This window comes from Schistocerca gregaria, chromosome 5 (assembly GCF_023897955.1).
Source record: "Schistocerca gregaria isolate iqSchGreg1 chromosome 5, iqSchGreg1.2, whole genome shotgun sequence".
NCBI lineage: Eukaryota > Metazoa > Arthropoda > Insecta > Orthoptera > Acrididae > Schistocerca > Schistocerca gregaria.
In genome coordinates, this window is record NC_064924.1 from 545635664 (window position 1) to 545663648 (window position 27985).

General features: G+C 40.9%; 1 protein-coding gene across 1 annotated transcript in view; it reads left to right on the plus strand.

Annotated features, from left to right (window-relative positions):
* The window catches only part of LOC126272298 (cysteine desulfurase, mitochondrial-like), a 112191-nt gene extending 108483 nt beyond the window's left edge, over window positions 1-3708 (plus strand). The window contains exon 10 of the mRNA XM_049975063.1: window positions 2793-3708. Within this exon, the coding sequence (XP_049831020.1) occupies window positions 2793-2856 (64 nt within the window). The 3' untranslated portion in view covers window positions 2857-3708. The remainder of the gene's footprint in view (window positions 1-2792) is intronic.
* The last annotated feature ends 24277 nt before the right edge of the window (window positions 3709-27985 follow it).

A 27985-nucleotide genomic window follows, 5' to 3' on the forward strand; every position in this document is an offset into this window, starting at 1 on the left:
CATCCCATAAAGGTTGACCTTCATATCTCTAATGTGACCCCACCTAGCAACAAAAACCTGTAATAGTCATATTATGGCCCCCGTTATCCCATGCTACATTTGTCCCACAAACTTTTCAGCTCCTATCATGTTTTGGAATTATTCTTGCTAGCAATAGTTAGAGTGACTCATCCTGTATATAAATTTATTGCTAGTGAATTTGATGTGCTTGTCTGTCATAATGTGCTTGTCTGTTCATTACATTAGTGCTATAATACTTGGGCAGTCTGCTCTTTAGATTTTGCTGCCGCAGATTAATCTTATGGAATTAAAATTGCTTTGTGAGCAAACCATACAATAACTGTTACAGTATGGTATGACCATTTTAATGCGGGCTTCAATTTCAGATAAAATTGTAAAAGAATTTTTATGTGTTGTGTGATAGGAGAATGCCAACATCTTTTCTACTGGCAGTAAGTGTAACAACTCAGTGATTTACATTCATCTTATTTCATAGTTTGTGCATTGCTGAAATTGAAATAAACAGAGTAGAGTTGTTAGACATTCTTGATTACGATGAATGTCATGTTAGTTGATTGCTATTTCTGATTCTTTACCAGGACCATGAATATCTGGGATTATGTGTTCACTTTCTTGTCTCTACAGCACATGTGCACCTTCCACATTTTGCACAGTGCTTCACTTCTTTCTCTTCATCCTCGTGAAATTTGGAATTCCAAGAGCTGGAAACATTACCATTTTTTCCTGTTTTTTTAAATGCCTGCCATGCTTCAGTTGTTTGTCTTTGAGCAATTGTTAATTACACACACATTTTCTGTACAACTATTAAAGCCTTTGTATGGAATTTCTCTCTCTCTCTCTCCCCCCCCCCCCCCTCCCCCACCATCTTTATCTTACTTAAAACAAATATGCAAAATAGTACAATGGTTGGAAGATGGAGGGGGAGGGGGAATTGTCTACACTTCCACTTCCAAAATCCCCGGTTACAGCTGTCACTTGATATACTATAAGTTCACTATACATTATTCCTGTATTATGGGATTATGTATCCAAGGTCCAGTACCTACTTCGGACTTATTGTGTACACATGTGTGTTCATTTTCAGCTCTCTTCATTACACCTTCCATTACACTTTCTTAAGTTTTCATTGCACAAGAAAAAGGGATTGAAGTAGTGAAAATAAGGTTAAGCTGATCGTGAAGTGCAAGAAACCTGAGAAACCATTAAACTTCCAGTTTTGGGAAACTAATTTGCAGAGAATGTCTGTTGTACACTTGTCCAAAATTAAAGCTCGCCTCAGCAGTAAACTTAAGCTTTTGTTTATTATAGTGCAGTAAAGAAAGCTTCTTAAATGATTTAATATGCATCAAGTGAACTGGGATGAGATATATACGCACATTACCAAATCAGATTGCTGATTTATCTCTTGTAATAATTAATTGGAATGTTCCATTAAATCACATCTTAGCCTGTCGCTGTATTACTGTGAACATTCAAGAATCAACAGCCATTTCGCATTGAAAAGATGCAAAAGTGTTACAAAGTATAATGTATTGCTGTCATTTGTTTTGCTCGCTTTTATACTTTCTTCATGTTTGTTTTCTTTACTAATACAAAACCATGGTATTTGGCTTTGTTTCATAAGTGGGAGTATCTGTGATATATTTCTGATAGTTCTGCAACTGAAAACCTGGGTGTTGGTCTGTTTGTACAGCATGCTGTTGTATTGAAAGTTTTTCATAGTTGGGAGCAATGTAACCACTCATTTCTGATTGCTTGATGACAGTAAATAAATTGTTTCCTCACTGATTGGATCCTTACTTTACTATAATTTTTAATATAAATATTACGTAGTAATGCCATGCAAAAATAAAGTGTCTTTTTCACAGGCACATGTATGTCATATTAATATGCATATTGTAAGTTTTTTGATAGTGTAAATGAGGAAGGCACTCGGGTGTGCATATGAGAGTGCAAAGTAAAAACACCCACACACACACACACACACACACACACACACACACACACATACACACACACAACCTGTGTGCACAATGAGGAATCCCTGTGCATGAGTGCAGGGTGCAGACAAGTACAGGGTGTACATAAAGTCCGAGAACTGTTTCAATTATTTATTGCACAAGAACCAAACATTGTACATATATCATACATAACATATGTCATTTTGAAGAGAAACCCTGAAAGTTTCTTCTTCGTGTACATTGCCACAGCGTAGTTTGGTAATTTGTAGATAGTCAGCACTAGTCGCAAACATGGCCAGTTCAGGTGAGGATCGAGCTTTCTGTGTGTTGGAGTTGGACGAAAATAGTGTGTTACAGCTGTTCAGCGGATGTTTAGAACCAAATACAGCAAGAAGCCACTAACAAGGAAGACCATTTACCACTCTCGCAACAAATTCATTACGATGAGTTGCTTGTTCCCGGCAAAGAGTAGCAGACATCCCAGTGTGAGTGAAATGAATGTGGATTATTTATGACATACATTTGATTACCATATTGATGTCTACCGGGTCACCCGTGGTTCGCATATCGAATGTTTGGAGGGGGGGAAAAAAAACAAATTTCAGAACTTCCCTTCAAAATGCAATATGTATGACATCTGTACAGTGTTTAATTCTTGTGCAATAAATAACTGGAAGTGTTGCCGGACTTTATGTGCACCCTGTATATGACTAGATCTAGATGTATGGCTCAATCATGCAAACATTCTGACTAATTAATTGATGCCACTTTTACAAATGCATATAATGTATCAAACTGTCTTCTTTTCAGCCCTCTGTGGGAAATGGTTCAGGAAGGTGTGGATCTGAAGCAGATAAAGTGGTCTCAACATTAAAAGGCGCTAAGGAACTTCGCAAACATTTCTGTGCAGAGATGATGTGTGGAAAATAAAAAATTATGAAATTTTGTAAATTATGTATCTGTGTAATTCATTATTTAATGTATTAAAACTGCAAGTCATTCAATTGTTCCTACTGTTCTGTTGTAGAGGCAACACGTATTTGCCCATATTTTGCCATTCCATGTACACTTAATGTTGATGGATGTAGGACAAGCAAATGAAAATGAGGCAGATGGAAAAAAGTAAGTAAAATGTTATTGTTTCAAAAGTAACTGCCATAATTTTAAATACATTCGTCCCACTGTGAGACAAGACAGCTAGTTTATTCATGGAAAAATGTTTGCAGTTGCCTACAGGACCATGATTGTACCTAAGCAATGAACCTCTTTGTCTGAAGCAAATTAGTGGACACGAATGTCTGTTTTCAGGGCTCCACTAATATGAAAATCGCATTGGGAGAGATCAGGACTATATGGAGGATGTGTCAGGGAAGTTCGCATCCTCCATACAGTCCCAATCTCTACTCGTGCAATTTCCATGTTTTGGAATCCTAAAGAAAGACATTTGTGTTGTTGTTGTTCTTCTTCTTCTTCTTTCTTCTTTTATTTTTATTTTTAAGAAGTGCATTCCTGGGTACAATTGTGGTTCCATAGGCAGCCGCAAACATTTTTCCATGAAAGCATAATTGACCATCTTGCCTCACAGTGAAATAAATGTATTAACAGTTGTGGCAATTGTTTTTTCAAATAATAAACAATTTTCTTACTTTTTTGGCATTTGCCTCACTTTCATTTAACTGCCCCAGAGAGAGAGAGAGAGAGAGAGAGAGAGAGAGAGAGAGAGAGATGATAAACTTTATAATGCCAGAACAATAGTAAATAAAAACAGTGTGGCGCCATATGCTCTTACAAGCTTTTGGACCATGGAGTACCACATGTATGTGAAAGACAAGTTAAGCAGTTAGTTTGCAGGCTACATTTGAGACATCCAGGGTGAGAAACGATATGTTGTCTCTTTGAAAGCCATAAATTAATTTACCTCTGCCTTACATTTCCATCCATGGTGTTCTTTAGTCCCTATGATAGAATGTTGTTTGGATAATGTAAGATTTACTACTTTTTACTCGTAGTGTGACATGCCAAACATTAATATTATAGTCATTTAGGGCACAAGGGATGGTTCACTTGCACAAAAGTTCTTGGTATACAGAGATGTCCATAATTTTTTAACTGTGTGATATTAGTGGAATAAAGTTTTATTTGGAAATTTATCTTGGCATACAGCATTATTTTTCTCTGGTATGTTGCTTGGCTATTATTGGGGTAATATTGGCAGAAGTGACAGTACCGCTTTAAGTAAACAAGCCAGAAATTCATACAGAATACTGTTGGTGTATAGTATAAAATGGAGCACAAATCAGGTTCCAATTACTGGGTTCCTTTTTCAAAAAAAAGCATATTAAGAATTAGTGCCTATATAGTTATTTCAAATAACAATAATAATAATAAAAAACAGACCACAACTGTAATCTTGTGCATGTTAACAAAAGTTTTGTTGATTTTGTAAATGATTATCATCAAAATATTTGTTTCAGTATATAATTTAATTTAAGAAAAGGCAATAAAGATACAGCATATTTTTGCCATTGTTAATTCTTTCCCTTTTTGAGCTCTTTAGTTTCCTTATATACTTGTATGTGCAGTGGTGCAACATTTTGTTTTGTCGAACCAACAGGATAGATTGCCATATCTGAATACAAGCTAACAAACTTCTGCATAAAGACTGAAATCTGTTCGATATTCAAAACAGAAAAGTCCTAAGTAGCTTCTCAGAAGTTACATGTTGCCGTTTCGAAAGTGATACAATGTAAAATTTGTCTGATTCAGGTCTGTGGAAATTACTGTATTACACATTGAATATAATGAATTTACTGTGTTTGCTATTAAAACTGAAGTTGGCACCAAAATCTCTACAATTAAGTCCTGTGAAATGAAACTCTTTCATTTAGTGACTACTCATTAGAATTCATCTGGATGGAAACAAAATTGCTATAGTTGTTTAAGAAAATACCAGATGAAATTAAAAAAACAGGTTTAAGCCTCTACAAAATGAAGAAAATGTAAATTTGAGAAATTATGCTTTGTTAAATAATGGAAATAACCACAAATATTGCAGCAACTAATAAAAATAAACAAAACAAAATTTCATAGGAAACGAGGAAACTGACAAATAAGAGAGAGAATACACTGAATTAAGCAGAACTGTCCAGAAATTTTATGATAACATTCAGAGTATGAAGAAAACAAAACAGAGTTGTGCTGGGTAAACATATTATCACACATCAGATGGGTCTGCTAAGAGGAAATGTAAGAATATACTAATTTTCCACATTAAAGCCACCAACCACCACCAATAGTAAATGCATTTCAACAGTTGTGATCCCTCCCACACCAAGAACCCCCCCCCCCCCCCCCAATAGCCTGGTCACCGGGGGGCGACTTACCGACAGTCACAAGAACTCCTATGCCTAGTATGCTAAGGGTATCAATGATGCCTTCTCAGGCCGGCAGAATGCCCCAGACCTAGTCCACAAGCAGATCTTCTGTCCCATTTCCCCCACACCCAAATCCTCCTACCACATCAAGAACCAGCTACAAAGAAATGCTCGCTTTGCCACTCAGTACCACCCTGGAATGGAACTCCTGAACCATATCCTTCGCCAGGTCTTTGATTACCTATCATTATACCTTGAAATAGAGGACATCCTACCAAGGATCCTTCCCATCTCTCCTAAAGCAGTGTTCTGATACCCATCCAACCGCCATAACATCCTAGTCCATTCCTAGGCCACTCCCAATCCCGACTCTTGGCACAGGGATCATATCCATGTGGAAGATCCAGGTACAAAGACCTGCCACGTCACCCGCCCAGCACTAGCAGTTCCTGTTCTAGTCCTTTCAGTCTTATCCTACCCCATCAGAGCCTAGCCACGTGTGAAAGCAGCCATGCCATATACTAGCTCTGCTGCAATCATTGCACAGCTTTTTTATTTTGGTATGACTACCAACAATCTGCCGTCAAACTTTGACCAAGAGCAAAGTAGACCACCCTGTGCAGCTGAACATAACATGCTGGATTTTAATGGCTGCTTCACTGCCAGAGCCATATGGATTGCCCCTTTCAACATCAGCTTTTCTGAACTGCGCAGATAGGAGTTGTCCTTACAACATCTTTTGTGCTCCCAGAATTATCCCGGCCTCAGCCTATGGTAACCTAGTGTCCCCACACCCTCCATCCAACAGTTTCCACCCCATGTGTCCTATCACCTCTTCCTTATTCTTGTCTCCACCCTCATTGTGTGCTGCTCTCTGCTAATCCTCCAACCCCTATTTCCCCTTCCCCGCTCCTCTCCTTTTTTGCGACATTGTGTCTGTTGGCAGTCTAGTCCCAGTAAGCTCCACCAGACAATACTCCTCTTTCCCCCCTCACTGTTACCCTGTCTCCATCCCTGCCCTCTCCAGATTTCTGCTTTCCTGCTGCTTGACAGTTTCTTTCTAATCCAGGCTTCCGGAGATAACAGTAATGTGTGCATGAGGGGGGTTTGTGTGTGTGTGTGTGTGTGTGTGTGTGTGTGTGTGTGTGTGTGTGTGTGTAATAGAGGGAAACAAAAATATATCTAAAAACTCAAGCTTTCACAACCCACGGTTGCTTCATCAGGAAAGAGGGAAGGAGAGGGAAAGACGAAAGGATGTGGGTTTTAAGGGAGAGGGTAAGGAGTCATTCCAATCCCGGGAACAGGAAGACTTACCTTAGGGGGAAAAAAGGACAGGTACACACTCGCGCGCGCGCGCGCGCCCACACACACACACACACACACACACACACACACACACATATATACAGACACAGACAGACATTTGTAAAGGCAAAGAGTTCGCAAACATCTCTGAGAAAAAAATTTCTGTGCTGTGAAAAAGTGTGGTTTAATTTTGTTTCTCGCAGTATGTTTTAACTTGGATATCGGGGCACTTAAGCCATTAGACAAATTGTTTCTTACACATACATTCTTTCTCCTTATATATAGCTTTAAACAAAACCATATATACAACAGTGTTCTGTTGTGTTTTCTTCATTGCAGTCAATTTTAAGAGGAAGGAGTAATGTTGAAGCTTATTGATTTAAGAGTATTCTCCTGTAACCGTTATATTAATGATCCCAACTGATTTACCCATTCATTTTAAGTGAGCTTGTTTCCCAATTGTGGTTTTGCTTGCAATAACAATAAATAAGGCTCAAGGTCAGAGAGAGAGAGGGGGGGGGGAGTAAATAAGGACATACATACAATTCTCTTACATATTTAGCTATTGTAAAGCATTGTTGGGTTTGCTAGTATACTTCTTTTACAAAAAAAATCTTGGCAATTATGTAGAAAAATCCTTAGATTTTAACAAGGAAACAAAACAAGCTGGCTTTATAAGTGATCGTGGTACTATGAACCATCTACAGGTTGTAAACAAAGTTATAGAAAGAAAGCTATATAATGAATATCAGTTGCTGTCCACCTTCATCATGGTTTATAAACTATGAGAATGAGTTTGACACTCTAAGGTTAAAATCGATACAGGTAACACATGAAAACCAAGGAACAGAATCCACCTAAATCAGTTTGTTGAATATGTACAAAAAGGCTTTAGCTTTCATCAAATAATACCAAAAGAGTGAAAAATTCAGAATAGAGAGGTGAGTTAGGCAAGTTTACCCCATTTAACCAAAACTATTTTCTGCAGTCAATAGGTCTTCATATCATTAAACTGGATTGAAGAGGGAATGTGCGTAAACAGAATATGAACCATTTGTAAACAGCAGATGACATTTTATTTCTTGTGGATTCAGAGCAACTTCACTACTGGATAGAAAGACTGGACAGACTAAGGACAGTAGGCCAGACAATTACTTCCAGAAAATACTTCATAACACTTAAATTTATGTTTGATGTTAATAAGTTTCTTTTACCCAGGAAAGATTCCTTTGCTATTGCCAGTGTGTGTTAGCCGATTGACTCAGTCACCTTTTTTTTAACAGTGTCAACTTTTTAAATTTGTCACCTTTTCCAACCTTTTATTGCTTTTTTAGGAAGTAAACAAAGATGACGTGAATTACCAAACAAAAGCGCTGGCAGGTCGATAGACACACAAACATACACACAAAATTCTAGCTTTCGCAACCGATGGTTGCTTCTTCAGGAAAGAGGGAAGGAGAGGGAAAGACGAAAGGATGTGGGTTTTAAGGGAGAGGGTAAGGAGTCATTCCAATCCCGGGAGCGGAAAGACTTAAAGATTTTGCTGTAATAAGAAAAATTGCCACTTACTCTGTTGAAGTGTGAAAAATAAATTTTTCGACATGGGAAATTGTGAAGACTGTAGTGACTGGCTTGAAAAGACAGATAGTTTGAAAAGTGAAGTGTCTACATAGGGGGAAACAGTTAGTGAAAGTGAACTATTAATATCTATTAATTTTGAGATAAAACCACTACCTCTCAACAAAATATAACTGTAAGTTACCAATTGTGGACCACATCAGTAATATATGTAACTCGAAGATCAGACACAAGTTCATTACATACACAAACAGTATAAATGGTAGGTACCACGAATAGTTTTGTCATTGCTGAATTGATTTGGACAATGAATCAGTTATTTCCAATTACTCTATGGATTTGTCAAATTATATTTGTAATGTTTTTAAGGTGGTGATCCCTGAAAGTGTTCCTAAATCTTTTTCATCTTTGTCTAAGAAAAGGAGATACCTAATAACTTACAGTCTGGCTCCATATATTTGGGAGCATATGTTAGAAGCAGCCTGTTCATCATACTACACATTGAGTTTCGATGAAACTACGAATTTTAAATATAAAAAAGAACTACAAACAATCATTAAATTTTGGTCAGGGAATAAGTCTTGCATAACAATGTATGCCCTACAAACTTCCTTTATCGCCAAAAATGAATTTATTTTTGTTTTGGGGGCACATGTTGGAAAAAATTATTGCAGGTTTAAACAGGCTAAATATTGTGGAATAATTTTTAACAGCACTCCTGTTGCAAGTAGAACTCATGAAACGAGTCAAATAATTAGATATGCTCATATACACGACCAGTCACATTAATGTGACCACCTGACAAAAGCCCGAATGACCACCATTTCCAGCATGGACTGCTGCGAGACATGCAGGAAGGAAGTCAGTGAGGTTGTGGAAGATACCTACAGGGATGTGGAGCCATGCCAGTTTGTAATGTTACGTGTGCCTCACTGCTTTTTTTCTTTTTTTTCTGTAACTAACTTGTGCCTGATTTTATTCTGAGAAGCTCAGTAATGTATGTAAATACCGAAAATGTAAATGTGATTAAAAAAGTACTTAAAGTGAAGTGAATCACAGCTGGACAGCAAGAAACTCTTTAGCGCGCAATCCCTGCAACGATAATATTAGAGAATCTTTGAGTATGGATTTTATTTTAAAAGAAGACTGTTAATCTGTATCTTGTGGAAAGAGGACGTGTTGCTAGGCCGTCGCTCAGAACGTATTGTTACATTTAATGAAAATTGATATTTTAGTGATAAAGCCGAGTGAAGTATGTGTAAGAGTTGCCAAACATTTATATGTACAAATTTTCTGCAAGTGAAGAATAGAAATAGCTTGTTTTTGGAAAAATAGGTGAACTTCATTGTTGTTGCCATCTATCCATCAACAGAATTGTAAGTGTACAAAGTTCACTAAAATACAGGAAAAGAAATGTGCATTCTCCATAGTTTTCATTCAATTCAAGAAAAATTAGTGAATGTCAATGATGATGGCGAAGAGACATTTCTTTCTACATTAGACTCACTTGGCCTTATACATCAGGAACAGAGATCAAACAATCAGCAGAAATCGCGTAACAACAGGTGGAATTCCTCAAGTACGAGTAACCACAATGGTACACATATTTCAGATAAAAAAGGGCATTTTAACGGACACGATCAGTATTGTGGCAAGCAGAATGGAAACGGCCAATTTAAAGGTAATAAGAACTACTACCGAGTGAGATATCGTGCGACAAATCAGGCAAATAATTTTAACTATGACAACAACCCACAGCACACTGCGTATGGCAATGAATACGCAACGAAAGTTGGCAGTGCGGATTCCCACAGCAAGCGCAAGAATGGAATCCTTGCGTGCGAAACGCGAACGTATACTACCAACATACAAACCCAAATAATACTCAGCAAAAATTCAAGCCGAGTAATCTGCAATTTCAAACATCGGCTCCAAACAAACAACAAATGCATAAAAGAGAATTTCAGATGCAATTTGAACCTCAGAATAGAGGAAATAACCAAATTCAGAGGAAACGGTACAACCCACCGGTATTTTTCAGTCAAGCTCACAATCTTCCGACTTTTAATCCAGTAAATGAACCACCACAGTTTGATACTCGAGTAATTCACGACACTCAGTTGATTAACTGAAATGAGTGTACAACCTGATAGGAATAACAATGGTTGTACTACCAACTATTCAACAACGGAAAACTAATCACAGCATCTTATCACTCCCTACAAGGTGCTGCACGGCAGGAAGGGAGTAACTACATTAACCCAGATAATCCTGAATTATTTGTTTTTCAAAATTGATTTATATCTTATCTACATTCATTCACAAGGTTGTAAGGAAGAAACTAAAAACAATTTTGAGTATTTATTTTTATTTAGTATTTCCAAAACTGGGCGTCCTTCCAGAAGGACGTCAGGACAATAAGGGAACATGTTTTTAAAGTATATGACATTGCACAACTATCTTGTTTTGGTTTTATACTTCCAAATAAACATAAATAAATTTGAATTATGGGCTAAAACAGCTAATAAATACAAAAAAAGAAAACAACCTATACACATATTTTATGCACCAGTATGTTAAGACAAAAAGCAACAAACATGAAGTGGTTCATCACATTTAACGCGCAGAGTAATAGTTTTTTTTTTTTTTTGCAACTTCGACATTTCAGCTGCTTCTTCTTTTTTGTTATCTCGTCCATTGGTAATTCAGCAACATAATATTCTCTTCCATCACATCTAGAATCTAGTTTTGTCCTCTTACTAGGACATCCTCTGCTGGTAGTGATTCTTTTGTTACTTTCAAGAATTGCAGTGACAATTCGACGACGAAATGTCAGATGAGTTCTTCGTTGTGCTTGTAAAGATCCCAGGTATTTTGCTCTGCAATGTCTATAAAATGTGCAATGATTGTGAAATACTACTTTTCCCCTCTTATAGAGCATCTATATAAGGATACATTTTGGTCAGCTCGATCTATGCCTCCCATATGAGTATTGTAGGAGTGTAACAAGTTAGGTTGAGGCACGCTAATCCTTTTCTTTTGTTCCCTGGAAAATCTTGCTACAAAGCGTAGTGGTTGCACTCTGTCAAAAGTTGGTGGCTACAGTAACAACATTCTTGTCATTCCAATGTACAATGGAAATCCCGGATGCTGAGTCAGAACAAACTTCATATGATCCTCTATTTTCTTTTATCATTTTATCTACAGATGACAGAGTACAATTCTTAACTTGTTTCTTGTCTTATTGTTCCTGTTGCTTCCACGTTCCTCTCTTTTAGGTCATGTAGTAGTCCAACACTTGTAAAGAGGTTATCAAAGTATATTCGATATGGAACATGTGGAAGCAACTGGTCAACATAAGTCGTTACCACACTGTACCCCGTACCATTCGTTTTATAATCCTTACTACACTTGCCAGCTCCTTGGTAGGGTTCGAGCCAAATAATGTATCCAACACTTGTGCCTCCACACCAAAATTTAAATCTGCATCGGATTGGTTTCCCTTTTATGAATAATTTGCACCTGTGACTTCCGAAGTATGGGACCATCGATTCATCGACAGAATGATGCTGCACGTGAGGTGCAAATTGTTTGAATCTATCATTCAGCATACACAGTAATGGGCGGATATTCCCAAAATGGTCTGATTTATCTAAATTGTCATTGTTGCATACATGTAAATTGGAAAAGATAAAGTCAAATTGATCTCTGTACATGGCACTTGTTACGAGGTCGTTGCGACTGTCTTTATCTGATTGCCAGTACATTTTTCTGTGTGACACTGTTACATATCCACTTAGCAGAAGTAGTGCAATAAACACCAACATCTCATCTTCTGAACAATCACCTAGTCTATTTCTCTTGGCTGCATACTAATTTGTGTAAGCGACCATCATTTGAAGCACTTCGTTATCAGAAAACTGTTGGAAATATTCAAGCGGTGTTCGCCCTTTCTTCATTGCAACTGTGAACATTAGAGGCCATACAGGTGTTGGATTAACTGTTTCATCACTTTTCCAGTTATATTTCCTTGAGGTTATTCTTCGATAGCCTTGCTGATTTGTTTGTGGTTGTTGTTGTTATTGTTGCTGTTTTTGTACTGCTGGAGGGTCCTGGAACAACATCAGAGGTAAAGGATTGTTTCCTTTTTGCATTCCAGCATTACCATTGGTATAAATGGCCAAATCACAAAGCGCAGTAGCATTGAGCTGACTTGCTGGTAATTTAACTACACTCGCATTTTCTTCAGCATCCGAATCTTCATCTGTTACATCATCAGTTGAATTTAGAGGAGGGTGTAATGTTACATTCACACCAGTATTAAGCATTTCCTCATATTTTGACTCTAGCATGTCCAAAAGTTCCATCAGTGTACATCGTTTTCTGTTAATACAAAACGACAACATATTACCCTGACGTCCTTCTGGAAGGACGGTTGAAAACGTTATTGAATTACAACTGACGAAAACTTTCAAACATAATATGAACCCATAAATAATATAGGTTAATTCTTTAAGATATTATATGACAAGTTTCAGAATTATTGACGCAATATGAAAGAAAATAGACATACCCATCGATGACAAGGTCAGTCAGTTCGTCCATGGTAAAATCAGCCATATTTTCAAGACACAGTTTCTCACTCACTATGAAAGACAGCGTCAAACTGACTGTCGCAGCTCGCAACTGACTATGCCTACTTCATATAACAATCCGTCACAGTCCATTGCGACAATGCATTATTCGAAAAATAAATAATTTCGACAATGAGTGACGTCGTCCTTCCAGAAGGACATCTGGGTTTGATGAAGACCTGAATACAGTGCTAGTACTACATTACAATGACAGTACTGACATTCGTGACGAGTTACTACATGAGAATAACATAACAAACTTAGACCGACAAGAAGAAGATGAAATTCAGGTGACAACCGAAATAACACTAGCAGGATATGTAAGTATAGCAATACTGGATGCTGGTGCAAACGTAAATGCAATTTCACTATGTTTTTTCAAACAGATAACAGCCACACAAAAAATACCCACATTACCTGTACAAGGATGTTGCATTACAGGAGCTATTAGTTCACACACACAGAAAGTGCAGATGCGAGCTTTGGTCCCTGTTATTATACAAACAGTAAAACTTGAATGTATTTTCCTGGTAATAAAGAACTTGTCAATACCCTGCATGTTAGGTATTGAGTTTCTCAAACAGACGAAGACCAAGATTGATTTCGCCGAAGGAACTTGCACTCTAAATGTAGATGAACAAGTAATCACTATCAGACTCACACATGAGAAAGTACGTAATTATTCCTCGGGAATCATTTTTAGAATACATAAACTTATCATGAAATGCACACCAATACACAACGGCTAGAACAGTTCTGACTGTGACATACAAGGGCCAGATGGAGCAGATTACTTACCAAACAGAGACGAAATTACAACTGAAGCGGTAGAATCCGCCAAGTTGACACATGAAGAGAGAGAAGAATTATTTGAAATCCTTTTTGACTTCAGATCTGTTTCTTCGATGAGACCTGGAATAATTCGAGACTTTCAATACAGGATGGAGGTTATACCCCATCACATTTTCTGTCGCACCACCTATTCGATACCATTTTCAAGAAGGGAGGCTGTAAAAACTGAAATTAGAAAAATGTTAGCGTGGAAGGTGATAGAACCATCCGATTCAACTTATAGTAGTCCCTTGCTAACTATAACCAAGACTGATAATACTGTATGATTAGTTCTTGACGCTAGGAATATAAACAAAATTATTTTACCAGTCAGAACTTGTCCTGAAGCCATAGATGAACACCTACAGAAATTTGATGATGTGAGATACCTGACCAGCATTGACCTAAAAATGTCATATTGGCAGGTGAAACTACATAAAGAATCTAGAAAATATACTGCAGTCATCTTTGCAGGACATTCTTACCAATTCCGAGTTATGCCCTTTGGATTGAACGTTAATTCAGGTGTATTCATATCCGCTTTGGATCATGTGTTAGGAGATGACTTAGTTGATCAAGTTACAATTTACGTTGATGATCTCCTCACTGCCACAAAAACTTGGGAAGAACATCTTCACCTTATACAGCATATATTTCAGAAATTCAGAGAATTTGTAGTGACTGCAAATCTTCAAAAGTCCCAATTTGCCCAATCAGAAATCAAATTTTTAGGTCACATTATTTCGCAGAGGTTCTCAACTGGGTTTAAATCTGTGGAGTCTGGCTCCAGGGGAGTAAACTCACCCTGGTGTTCTTCAAACGACACACATACACTGTGAGCTGTGCGGCATGTTGCATTGTCCTGCTGATAGATGCCATTGTGCCAGGGACAACAAACTGCATGTAGGTGTAGACATGGTCCCCAAGGATAGGTGTGTACTTATGGTGATCTGTTATCCCTTCAAGAATGACGAGATCACCCAGGGAATGCCACATAAACAATTACCAGACCATAACTTTCCCACCTCTGGCCTGGACCTTTCTGACAATTGTTGCAAGGTATTTGCTTTCAGACGTTTAACTTGTCCAATGGAGCATAAAATGTGCTCTGTCTGAAAAGTCCAAATGTCACCACTCGGTGAGCATTCAGTTGCAATGTTGGTGTACACATTCCAGCCTTCATTGCCAATGACCAGCAGTCAGCATGGGTGCATGAGTGCATGAACCAGGAGCTTGCTGCAGAGGCCTATAAGCAGCAATGTTCACTGGATGTTCATTGACGAGAAACTGTTAATAACCTCTTGTTTCATCTGGGTTGTCAGTTGCAACAACTACATGTGTATTTGCGGATACACATATCCACAACCATCCATTCTCCCTCATAATCTACGGCCCATGATGCATTACAGATGCCTCGGTGCCTTTTTTGGATAGCACCATTTTCATGTATGGTGTACTTTAACCACTGTTGCATGTGCACAGGTCAGAAACTTAGCTGTTCCAGAAATGCTTCCACTGTTGGCCCGAAAGCCAATGATCATACCCTTTTGTGCATCAGATAAATCGTTCCATTTCCGCATTACAACAGTAACTACACTGTTTCCCACATACTCCCCATATGCTTTATGTACCTTCCATTGTTGTGCTGCCACATGCATCTGTGAGTGGTCATTGCATGTTGACATCAAACTTGGGTGGTGCTCACATTAATGTGACTGGACAGTGCAGAAAACTTGTGGAAATTTGAGAACTTTCTTAGTCTTTTAACAATATTATATCTCAGGCAACTGAAACCACACTGTGAGCAGCAGCACCATTGGATATTGGGAATGGAGACTAGGTGGGGCTAAGGAGGAGCCTGGAGTGGGAGGGAGAGGGATCGTATGGTGGGGGTGGTGGACAGTGAAGTGCTGCAGGTTAGATTGAGGGCAGAGGAGAGGTGGGGAGAAGGGGGGAGGGGGAATAGCAGAAAAGGAGGGAAATAAAAAGACTGGGTGTGGTGGTGGAATGGTGGCTGTGTAGTGCTGGAATGGGAACAGGGAAGGGGCTGGATAGGTGAAGACAGTGATTAACAAAGACTGAGGCCAGGAGCGTTACAGGAATGTAGGATGTATTGCAGGGAGAGTTCCCACCTGTGCAATTCAGAAAAGCTGGTGTTGGTGGGAAGGATCCATATGGCACATGCTGTGAACCAGTCATTGAAATGAATGATATGAGGTTTGGCAGCATGTTCAGCAACAGAGTGATCCACTTGTTTCTTGGCCCCAGTTTCTCGGTGCCCACTCATGAGGACAGACAGCTTGTTGGTTGTCATGCCTACATAGAATGCAGCACAGTGGATGCAGCTTAGCTTGTAGATCACTGACTGGTTTCATAAGGTAGCCCTGCCTTTGATGGTATAGGTGATGTTAATGACCGGACTGGAATAGGTGGTGGTGGGAGGATGTATGGGACAGGTCTTGCATCTACGTCTATTACAGGGGTATGAGTCATGAGGTTATACTCTCTCAGTTAATCAATCAATCAAGCCACGAGGTAAGGGATTGGGAGCAAGGGCTGTGTAAGGATGGATGAGTGTAGGTTTGGTGGACGGTTGAATACCACTGTGGGAGGGGTGGGAAGGATAGTGGACAGAACATTTCTCATTTCAGGGCAAGATTAGAGGTAATCGAAACCCTGGCAGAGAATGTAATTCAGTTGCTCCAGTCCTGGGTGGTACTATGTTAAGAGGGGAATGCTCCTCTGCAGCCAGACTGTGGGACTTTGGGAGGCTGGAAAGATAAGGTATGGGAGATTTGTTTTTATGCAAAGTAGGGAGGATAATTATGGTCACTGAAGGCTTCAGTGAGAGCCTCTATATATTGTGAGAGGAGCTGCTCATCACTGCAGATTTGACAATCACGGATGGCTAGGCTGTACGAAAGGGACTTCTTGGTATGGAACAGGCAGCAGTTGTCCAAGGGGAGGTATTGCTGGTGGTCAGTAGGTTTGATATGGATGTAGGTACTGATGTAGCCATCTTTGAGGTGGAGGTCAACATCTAGTAAAATGGGTTGTTTCGTTGAGTAGGACCAGGTGAAGCAAATGGGGCAGAAGTTGTCGAGAATCTGGAGGAATGTGGATGAGGTGTCCCCAGCTTTGATCCAGTTAGTAAAGATGTCATCAGTGAACCTGAACCAGGTCAGGGGTTTAGGATTCTGGGTTTTTAGGAAGAATTCCTCTAGATGGCCCATGAATGGGTTGGCATAGGATGGTGCCATGTGGGTGCCCATAGCCATAGCCCAGATTTGTTTGCAGGTAATGGCTGCAAAGGAGAATAAATTGTGGGTGAGGCAACTAGGAAGGAAGTTGTTGGTCTGTAATCTGTCCGGCGTTGGGAAAGGTAGTGTTCAATAGTGGTAAGGCGATGAACATTAGGGATGTTAGTGTACAGGGAGGTGGCATCAATAGTGACGAGCAGGGCACCATGTGGTAAAGGGACAGGAACTGTGGAGAGTCAGTGTACGAAATGGTTGGTATCTTTTATATAGAAGGGTAGGTTCCGGGCAATACGTTGATGGTGTTGGTCCACATGAGCAGAGTTTCTCTCAATGGGGTCACAGTAACTGGCCACAATGGGGTGCCATGGGTGATTAGGTTTATGGACTTTAGGAAGCATGTAGAAGGTAGGAGTGAAGGGAGTGGTAGGGGTGAGCAGACAGATGGACTCTGGGATGGGCCTAAGGATTTGAGTGGTGACTGGAGAACCTGCTGGATTACTGGAATGGGGTCACTGTGACAAGGTTTGTAGGTGGAAGTATCTGACAGCTGGTGGAGTTCTTCCGCCAGATAATCCTTATGTTTCACAATGACAGTGGTGGAGCCTTTGTCTGCAGGTAGGGTTATAATGTAAGGATCAGTTTTTAGATGGTGGACTGTGGTTCTTTCTGCAGATGTAAGATTAGTTTGCATGTTGAGGCAGAGTCGAGGTTAAGAAATTCTGGGAAGTTTACAGAGGTTGGTTTTGGGATAGTGGAGGTGGATCACGGTTGGATGGAGGTGAGACCTGAGTTAGGCAAGGTTCAATATTGGTCTTTGGTTGAGTTTAATTGGTCCTAACATGGTGGCAAGTACAGTGCATAATGAAGTCTGCTTCCAAGGTTTAATGATAGAAAGATATTTATTTGTAAGCAAACAAATGAACAGTTCACAATTCTGATGTGAGAATAGAAATAAAAGCCCATTCAGATAGAATGCTAAAGTCTCCAAATTGATGTCTAGCTCAGTGTCCTTGGTTGGTGTCCAGTCGCTGTCCTAGACAGTGTCCAAGTTGGTGCCACTTGTAGGGTCCACCAAGATGTGAGACCTCATCACCAGCAGAGGTCAGGATCTGCTGAGGTGGTATTACACAATCAGTGGAGTTCAGCACTGATGTCCAATTGGAGTCCTAGGCCGCACATGGTAGACATCCCTTTGGAATACTGGGCTCTGCTGAAAATGCTGCTGATGAGTGCTAACAACAGAGGAGCTGTAAGCTACAGCTGGAAATGATCCCGGGGCATGAGCGAATGCTGTCAGCTAATGGTCATGCAGCATATTAAATAGGTTAGTGGAATGATTTCTATGAGGAGTCATGTGTCATGTGGAGGCAATGTAGTGGCATACTTGCAGCAACACGCTTGGATGAATGGTGAATGATGTTGGTGCCTCTCGTGGAGCCCTCTGGAGTCTGGCATGTGTACACAGCAATGTGTTGCTGTTGTGGTCTGCCAGCATTATTACAGATAGATGTTCAGCAACATGTGATTTGCTATTGTGGATGGTGCCTTTAGGTTGGCAACACACTGCCCATGACTTATGTATATATGGTATGTATAGAGGCAGTGGCCATGAGACTGGTATGGCTGCAATACCATTCCCCTATTAAAAATTCATTGAAGCCATCTGGGAAAGCTGTTGCTGGATCCAGCTAAAAATGGACGAACCACCCAAAAAATGGCAAGGAGGGGAATGCACAGGAGGGCAGCGAGAGAGACGTGGGTGGTGGGTGCGATACAGGCGCCAAAAAGGAGAAACTGGAGAGGAGAAACCTGAAGGCAATTGACACCTAGGCATGAAGATACAAGGGGCAGGAAGGGCAGACAGTGGATCTCTGGCTGGAGAAAACAAGCCGTTTGAGGTGTTGGTGTTGTTGGTGAACAAGAAAGAACTGGATTTAAAATCTGAAAGGAAAATGGAAAGCCTGTGCGTGGGTAAGGCACAGAAAGGAAAGATGCACAGTCATGAGGCACAAAAAACTGGGAAACAGTCTGGCAGATATCGGAGTGGGTAAAGGGCAGAGCTGATTCAATGTAGAGAGATGTGAGCCCATTATCGTGGTGAAAATGCAGCAGCCGTAATATGTAGAAGGCTGCAGCACAGGCATGACTTGCACTTGACAGGAGGCAGCATGGAGGGTGAGGCAGGTGCCCAGCATGATGCAACAGCAAGGCCATGGCAGACACTATTGAAGCTGTATCAAGGGCACAGCAGGTGGCTACCCTCAGAAGGCCAATGTGTGGTGGAGGCCTGGACATTGAGCTACCCTCAGGAAGCAGGCTGCTCGTAGCTGCAGGCTCCCATCCAAAAGCAAGAACTGCAGTGGGTGTGGCCATTGGAGGGCAGCCTCTGGCCAGGGCAGCAGTGATGGACAAGACAAGGTTGTAGTGACAGCCTCACTGCAAACAGGTGTCTAGCAGTGTGACCAGACCATCTTGTCACAGGATCTGCTGAGAGGTAAATCCCCAGCAGCAGTGCAGGTCAGTGTTGCTCGGGGTCTGCCAAGTCGCAATTCCTCACGATCAGGGGAGATTGGCACTCATGATCAGGGGAAATTGGCAGCACTTGGGGTGTACTGAGAGACAGTACCACTTGGTTGCTGGTGGTCTACACTGGCCAAGATCCACTGGGGGATGATTCTCATGACTGGTGGTGATCAGCACTGGTAGGGATCCACTAAGATGATTCTCATCAAGAGTGTAGCTCCCAACTGTAGTGTACGAGATGAGGTACGTGGAGTCACAGGTGATAGCCACATGCCACATCAGTAGCTTTTAGCCGAGCAGTGCCACCCTTGAATAGAGAGGTGCCTGAAGTACTTGGATATAAACCATGAGTAACTAGAAGGAATGGATGTCACAATTTGTAGCAACACTCACTCATAATCATATTCGATGAGCAAAGAATATTAAGTGTATATAATTGTTCACTCACCTGAAATGTTTGGTTACAGAGCACCAACTCTCTGAAAACATTATCTCTGTCTTCAGTGCTCCACATCAAAATATCACAATATGGGGGACACAAAAATGTTGTGATCTTGTGGTACAAGTGGAGTTTAATCTTAACATTTCTCTCATCCATGTAACTTTCACATCTTAATTTAAGTATTACCACAGCATCACCATCTAACACATTAGTGGTCAAGTGCTCATCCAGAAGTTTCCATTCCCAGAGAACTACTAAATCGGGAGTTGGATAGCTGTCTCATATTAAATCATTGCTGTCTTCTTTGAATGGCTTGCAGAATGTGACAAGCTCATTTAAGGAGTGTTCATCTATATCCTGAAGTCTACTTAACTCTTTTTGTGGAAGAAATTCCGTAACCATGATCAAAGTATCACATAGTGAAAGTTTCATTTTTGATAAATTATTCCATTGGACTGCTATCTCTTATTTCAGTGATTCTGTGAAAATCTTTGAAAACCCAACTTTCTTACAGTATGCCACTAGTGCTTTACACAAGTTTACTGTCTCTCCTGCATGAGTTGTTTCAGCTGCAGTGTTGAAAACTCTGACTTAAAAGTGTTTGAACAAAGTGCTAAGACCATGACAAGAGCAAGGAAGTCTTGTGACATCTTTCAGGTTACCATTACATTAGAACCTTGATCTGTTGTGAAAGGTACTGACTTTGTTAAACCCTCAGAAATTGTCAAGTACTCAAACAGTCAACATGCTCTGATGAAATATTAATTGCTGTTTTTTCCTCATCAGGAAGTGGGGCAGTAAACAGTGCTCTGTTTTCCATATGCCACATTTCATAAGTAGTGAATACAGTCACTGTGGTGTATGTAATTTTATATGTATCCTCCATTTACATATCAGTTTGGAAAGAGGTTCTTTTACTGGTAATAGCAGCAGTAGCCTATGGAAACAGTGTCTTTTTAAAATTGTCTGCAATTGCAATTGATGTACTCATAACTGCAATTGGATATAATAACCTCCACATCAAAGCCACAGCCGAATTCAGCTCCTACAGATATGAGTACATGGACCACTTTTTTTGAAACTGGAGGCCTGAACCATATTGCAAGGTCTAATATCTTTGCAACATGAGTTCACTGAATCATAAGTAGCATGCTTTTTAGTTACAGTGACACAAGAGTGATAATGACCTGTGTCCAGTTTTCTTTTGATGGAACACCTTATAATGGAAATAGAATCAACAAGAATTCTATCATTTTGTTTGCACTGTGCAAATCTTGTATGTTTTCCATCTGCAGCATACAAAACAGTGTCAAACTTTTTCCAGAAGTGACGCTCTTTCTTCCGGAGCACATTGCATCACATAGTTTTAGGTCCACATCCTCTACAGTTTCAGAAACCACAGCTTGATTAGGTTCTGTCATTTTCACCCTGTCAGTGATATACAACACAGCAAGATTGTGCATTCAACTTCCATATTATGTTACAGGTAGACTTGGACTCTTGCAAGAATGAATGAGTTGACGAGTATGAAGTGATCACAGTGTCACCTTCTCAGACTCATGATACTTACAGAACTAAAGTGAGAATGAATATAACTGATATAACTCTGAAGTAACAGCAGTGCCTCAATTTCTAGTTTATGCAGTCTGCAATGTTGGACTCGTACCTGCTCTGTTTCAGATCTCTGTAGGCTACAATCTTTGTAACTATTGCTTGCCTTTCATCTCCTTTGACTCTGTAATTGCAATCTTATTTCTATAAAAGTTGTAGATAACCTTTGGTTCCTTGTATTTTGTGCCAGAAAACTTTAAAATTTGAAAGACTGTATTCCTGTCAACATTGCCAGAAACTTATTCTAAATCTATAAATATATGTTTGCTTTTCTTCAACACATCTTCCAAGATAAGTCATAGGGTCAGTATTACATTGTGTGGCCCTACATTCATTAGGAATCCAAACTGATCTCCCACAGATTGATTTCTATTAGTCATTCCATCTACCTGTCCATAATTTTTGGTAGTATTTTACAGTCATGAGTTACTGAACTACAGTTTTATTATACTCACACATACTTGTTTTGATATTGGAATTACTTATTACGCTCTTCTTGAACTTTGAGAGTACTTGTCTCACACATGGTGAATACAAGACAGGACAAATTTGTTGTGGTTACTTCCTCCAACTATTTTAATAATTCTGCAAGGAACATCATTTATTCCAGGTGCCTTCTATCAACTCAGGTCTTTCTGTGCTCTGTCAAATTCTCCTCACAGTATCATATTTCTTATTGTGGCCTCATCCCCTTCCTCTTTCCTTTCCGTAACATTGTCTTGAAGTTTACAATATTATGAAATGGAGATGCTAAGTCGCAGATAGGCACAATAAAAAGACTGTCAGAAAGTGAGCTTTCGGCCAACAAGGCCTTTTTCGAAAATAGACAACACACGCACACAAAATCACAATCTCAGGCAGCTGAGGCCAGAATGTGAGCAGCAGCACATGGTGGGAGACACAACCTGGTGGGGGACAAGGTGAAGACTGGAGTGGGGAGGGGGAGGGATAGCAGGGTAGGGGTGGCAGACGGTAAAGTGTTGCTAGTAGGAGCATGCAGTGATGAGGTAGAGAGAGGGTAGGGCAGCTAGATACAGTTGGGAGGTTAGATGGAGGGTGGGGGAGGTGGGATTAGTGGAAAAGGAGAGAAGTAAAAAGACAGACTGCATTTGTGGAATACAGGTTTGTGTAGTATTGATATGGGAACAGGGAAGGGGTGAGATGGGTAAGAACAGTTATCACCAGAGGATGAGGCCAGGAGGGTTACGGGAATGTAGGATATACTGCAGGGACAGCTCCCACCTGGGCAAGTCAGAAAAGTTGGTGTTGGTGGGAAGGATCCTAGCAGCACGACTAGTGTCACAGTGTGATAGGTGATGTTTGTGACAAGACTGGAGTAGGAAATGGTGGGAGGATGTATGGGACAGATCTTGCATTTAGCTCTATTAAAGGGATATGAGCCTTGAGGCAAAGAGGTGGGAGCAGGGGTCGTTTGGAAATGGACAAGGAAATTGTGCAGGTTCGATGGATGGCAAAATACCTCTATGGTAGGGGTGGGAAGGATAGTGGTAGGGCAGTCTCATTTCAGAGCATGATGAGAAATTGTAATTCAGTTGCTCTAGTCCTGCCTGGTACTGAGTCTCAAGGGGAATGCTCCTCTGTGGGCTGATGGTGGGACTTGGGAGGTGATGGGTGACAGGAAAGATAAAACACAGCAGATCTGTTTTTGTACAAGGTTGTAATTACAGGCTGTAAAGGCCTCAGTGAGACCCTCGGTGTATTTTGAAAGGGACCACTTATAACAACACTTGCAAAAGCCATGGGTAGCTATAATGTATTCAAGGGCCTTTGTGGTATGGAATAGGTGGCAGCTGTCGAAGTAGAGGTTTTGCTGGTTGTTGGTAGGTTTGATGTGGACAGAGGTACTGATGTAGTCATCTTTTGTGTGGAGGTCAATATCAAGGAAGGTGACTTGTTGGTTTGGGTGGACCATTTGATGTGAATAGGGGAGAAAGTGTTTAGATTCTGGAGGAATGTGGATAGGGTGTCCTCACCCTCAATCCAAATTACAAAGACGTCATCTGTAAATCTGAACCAGGTGAGGGGTTTGGGATTCTGGGTGTTTAGAAAGGATTCTTCTAGATGGCCTATGAATGGGTTGGTGTAGGATGGTGCCATGCATGTGCCCATAGTCATACTCTAGATTTGTTTGTAGGTAATGCTTTCAAAGGAGAAGAAATAGTGGTTGAGGATTTAGTTGGTGATGATGATTAGGAAGGAGGCTGTTGGTCTGGGATGAGTCGGGCCTCAGAAAAGGCAGTGTTCGATAGTGGTAAAGCCATGGGCATTAGGGATGTCAGTCTAAAGGGAGGTGGCATCAATATTGATGAGAAGGACACTGTGTTATAAAGGCACACAAATGGTGGAGAGATGGTGGACGAAATGGTTGGTATCTTTTACATAGGAGGATAGATTGCAGGTAATAGCCTGAAGGTGTTGGTCTGTGAGAGCAGAGATTCTCTCAGTGGGGATACAGTAACCACCAACAATGGGGCATCCTGGGTGGTTGGGTTTATGGACTTAAGGAAGGATGTAGAAGGTAGGAGTGCAGTGAGTGGTAGGGGCTGAGGAGACAGATGGATCCTGGGAGCAGGTTCTGGGATGGGAGTAAGGATTTGAGGAGAGACTGGAGATCTTGTTGGATTTCTGGAATGGGGTCATTGTGGAAGGGTTTGTAGGTGGACGAATAAAACAGCTAGCGGAGTCCTTTTGGTGGGTAATCCTTGTGGTACAAAACAACAGTAGTGGAGTCTTTGTCAGTAGATAGGATTATAAGGTCAGAATCAGGTTTTTGGTGGTGGATTACAGGTCTCTCTGCAGATGTAAGGTTAGTTTTGCATGTTGGATGGAGGAGTGAACTGCGCCAGGCAGAGTTCAATGTTGGTCACTTGTAGAGTCTGATTGGTAGGGTTGGTGACAAAAAATTGTTCCACTGTAGGGACCTGGAGAAATAGAGAAAGTCATTAACAAGTCCTGCATGACTGAATTTGGAAGTGGGGCAAAAGTTGAGGCCCTTGGAAATAACTGATATTTCTGCAGGGATAAGGCTGTTGTAGGAAAGGTTGATGATTGTGTTTCAGGTCTGTTTAGGTTCTGGATTCTGTGTGGTGATGGGACAGAGTTTTGGAGAGTGGGGTAAGCATGCTGCGAGGCAGCATTTGTCAGCTGTTAGGGGACTTGTGGGAGGTTGCTGTAGAGGTGGTGGACAGTGGTCGTCCAAGGTGGGAGTAGGAAGTGAGTAGGGTGAGAATTTTTTGAGGTGGCATTGTCCATGTTGCTCTAATGCCTGGAGGACAAAAGTTTCAATATGTGTTACAGGTTCCAGGACTATGGGATTGCATAGCATGAGAATTTTGTGGATGGAGGGAAGGTAGTGCATGGAGGTTTGGGTTTGATTAAAATGGTTTTGCAGGACTATCTTGGTGAGAGCTAAGGACTGGCAGAATCTGAATAGGTGGTGCAAAGAAGGGTGGCAGCCCGAGATGTGTAATTTGATGTTAAGGCCATTTGGGAGGACTCCATGAGCTAAGCAACAATGCAGGAACAATACGTGGGGCTGGGTTTGTTGCCTCCCTTGGATAGTGAATTCAATAAATTGTTCACAACGTATAGAAAAAGTGATATTAAAAATTAAAAAACATTTTTTAACGTATAAAAATGAACAAACTCTGTGTGTAGGGATATTCTGTGTACTTACATCTAATATTAATTACATGAAAGACACTCAAAGAGATGTAGATCCAAGCAGACATATAAGAATTGCTGCCATTGTAAATAGTGTATAAATAGCAACTCACAATTAGAATTTCTCTCTATTGATCTTTATTGCTCATTTGGTTTTTACCTTGTTGCTCATATGTTGTATTGAGCTACTTACCCCATCTGAGTGGGGCATAACAGAGCCTTCACTTTCTTCGTATAGCAATCATTTGGTAGCTGTAGCTAAGACTGGAGGCTAATTACTCCTAATCTTACATGCTTGAGAAATAAATAAAATAATAATATCTGTACAAAACTGACCTGACGATTGATTTAAATACCTCATATTGGCAATTACTCTTAATAGACAAATGTATAAAATATACAGCTTTTATATTTTGTGGATGTAGTCATAAGTTTCGTGTATTAACTTTCGGGTTGAACGTAAGTGCCGGAATGTTCATTACAGCTCTCAACTCCATTATGGACCCAACTTTACTAGACATAGTTACTCTCTGTGTGGGTCTTTTCCTAACTGACATGTCCACATGTGAAGAACACTTAGAAATATGTGAAAGAGTACTGCAAAGATTTGCCGCAGCCGGGATGACAGCAAACATTGAAAAATCAAAATTTGGTAGGTGAGAAACAAAGTTTCCAAGTCAGATCATCTGCTAGTGGGTATTGTACCTGACCCAAAAAAGCTTATTGCAATTGAGGAGTTCCCATGACCCTGTATGAAAAGACAGTTAAAAGTCCAGAATGAGATTTTCACTCTGCAGTGGAGTGTGCCCTGATATGAAACTTCCTGGAAGGTTAAAACTGTGTGCCGGACCGAGACTCAAACTTGGGTCCTTTGCCTTTCGTGGGCAAGTGCTATACCAACTGGGCTACCCAAGCATGACTCACGCACCATCCTCACAGCTTCACTTCTGACAATACCTCGTCTCCTACCTTCCAAACATCCCCAAGGCTGTGGCTAAACCAAGTCTCCGCAATATCCTTTCTTTCAGGAGTGCTAGTTCTGCCAGGTTCACAGGAGAGCTTCTGTAAAGTTAAGAAGGTAGAAGATGAGGTACTGGAAGAAGTGAATCTGTGAGAAAGGGATGTGAGTCATGCTTGGCTAGCTCAGATGGTAGAGCACTTGCTTGTGAAAGCAAAGGTCCCGAATTTGAGTTTCGGTCCGGCACACAGTTTTAATCTGCCAGGAAGTTTCACAGTTAAAAGTATTTGTAGGCATAGTATCATTCTCCCATAGGTTCCTATTAGGCAAAGTACTGAATTGTCAATTAATGCTAAGCTTAATCAAGAAGATCAACAGAGGAATGTAACAATGCTTTTAATTATATCAAACAGGCATTCTTATATGCAAACCGTCTGCACCATCCAAACATGAACAAAGAATTCTGTAGTGCTACAGATGCTTCATCATATGACTCTGTGCTGATAGTGGGAAAGTGCAGGCACAAGATGGAGAATGGGTAGGGCAGCTACATGCAGCTAGGAGGTTTGACAGAGGGCAGGGGAGAGGAGTGGGGCTAGCAGAAAAGGAGTGGACTTCTTGTGTTGGTGGAATAGAGGACTGTGTTGTCTGGAGTGGGAACAGGGAAGGGGCTAGATGGGTAAGGACAATGACTAAAGGAATTTGAGGTCAGGTGGGTTACAGGAATGCAGGGTATATTGCAGGGAGAGTTCCCATCTGTGCAAATCAGAAAAGCTGGTGTTGGTGGCAAGGATTCAGATGTAACAGGCTGTGAGGCAGTAATTGAAACAAAGAGTGTTGTGTTGGGTGACATGTTCACCAACAGGGTGGTCCTGCATCCCAGGGGCTCACGGTTCTTTTGTGAGTTCGTGCGTGGCACACTTGGGACCCCGAGCTATTGCTGCTCATTCTTCATTTTCTAGCTGCTTTTCCTTCTCCCTGCACCCTCTCTCCCTATCTCTGCTCCTTCTCCGTTGCCACGTTGCCACTTCCTTCCCCTCTCTTGGTGTTCTGATCTATGTCGACCTGGCTATTGCCCTGGTTTCCTGTATTGGTTGCAATTTTATTCCTTTTGCCAGTTTTCACCCTTTTGGTGTTTTGGTTCCCACTTGAGGTTTGACCTCCACTTTAAAATTTCCTGTTTTTAGTGTGAGGCATATGGGGAAGAACTCCCTCCCTAAAATCTATGGTGTGGATTCCTCTCCCCTCTCTTCTCCACTGTAGTCCCCTTCCACCCTGCTAGGCCACCAGCACGTGTAGTCGGTCCGTTTGGTGGGTCTGTTATGTACCCATATGGCTGAGTCACCTGACAACACAGGGATCACACTACTGATACCTGAGCTGTTACCTCTCCAATCTCTGAATATGGTCCAGGGAATCATTTTTCATAGGGACCTCACCCTGCAAATTGATGAGGAACTCCGGGCTAATCTGGAACAACATGGCGTTCTTTGTTCGACATGTGCAGAAGGGTCACAAAGACAACGGCACCGATAATGGTGCCTTCATTGTGGCTTTCGATGGGGATACCCTCCCAGAGAAGGTTAAGGTTATATGCTATAGATGTGATGTGAAGCCGTACATCCCTCCACCTGTGTGGTGCTTTCGGTGCTTGCGTTTTGGGCATATGTCTTCCTGCTGTACGGTGGACCCTTCGTGTGGTGACTGTGGCCAACCCGTCCATGAACGAACCCCTTGTGTTCCGCCACCTGTGTGTGTTAATTGTGCTGACCACCACTCCCTTCACTCACCAGATTGTCCAGC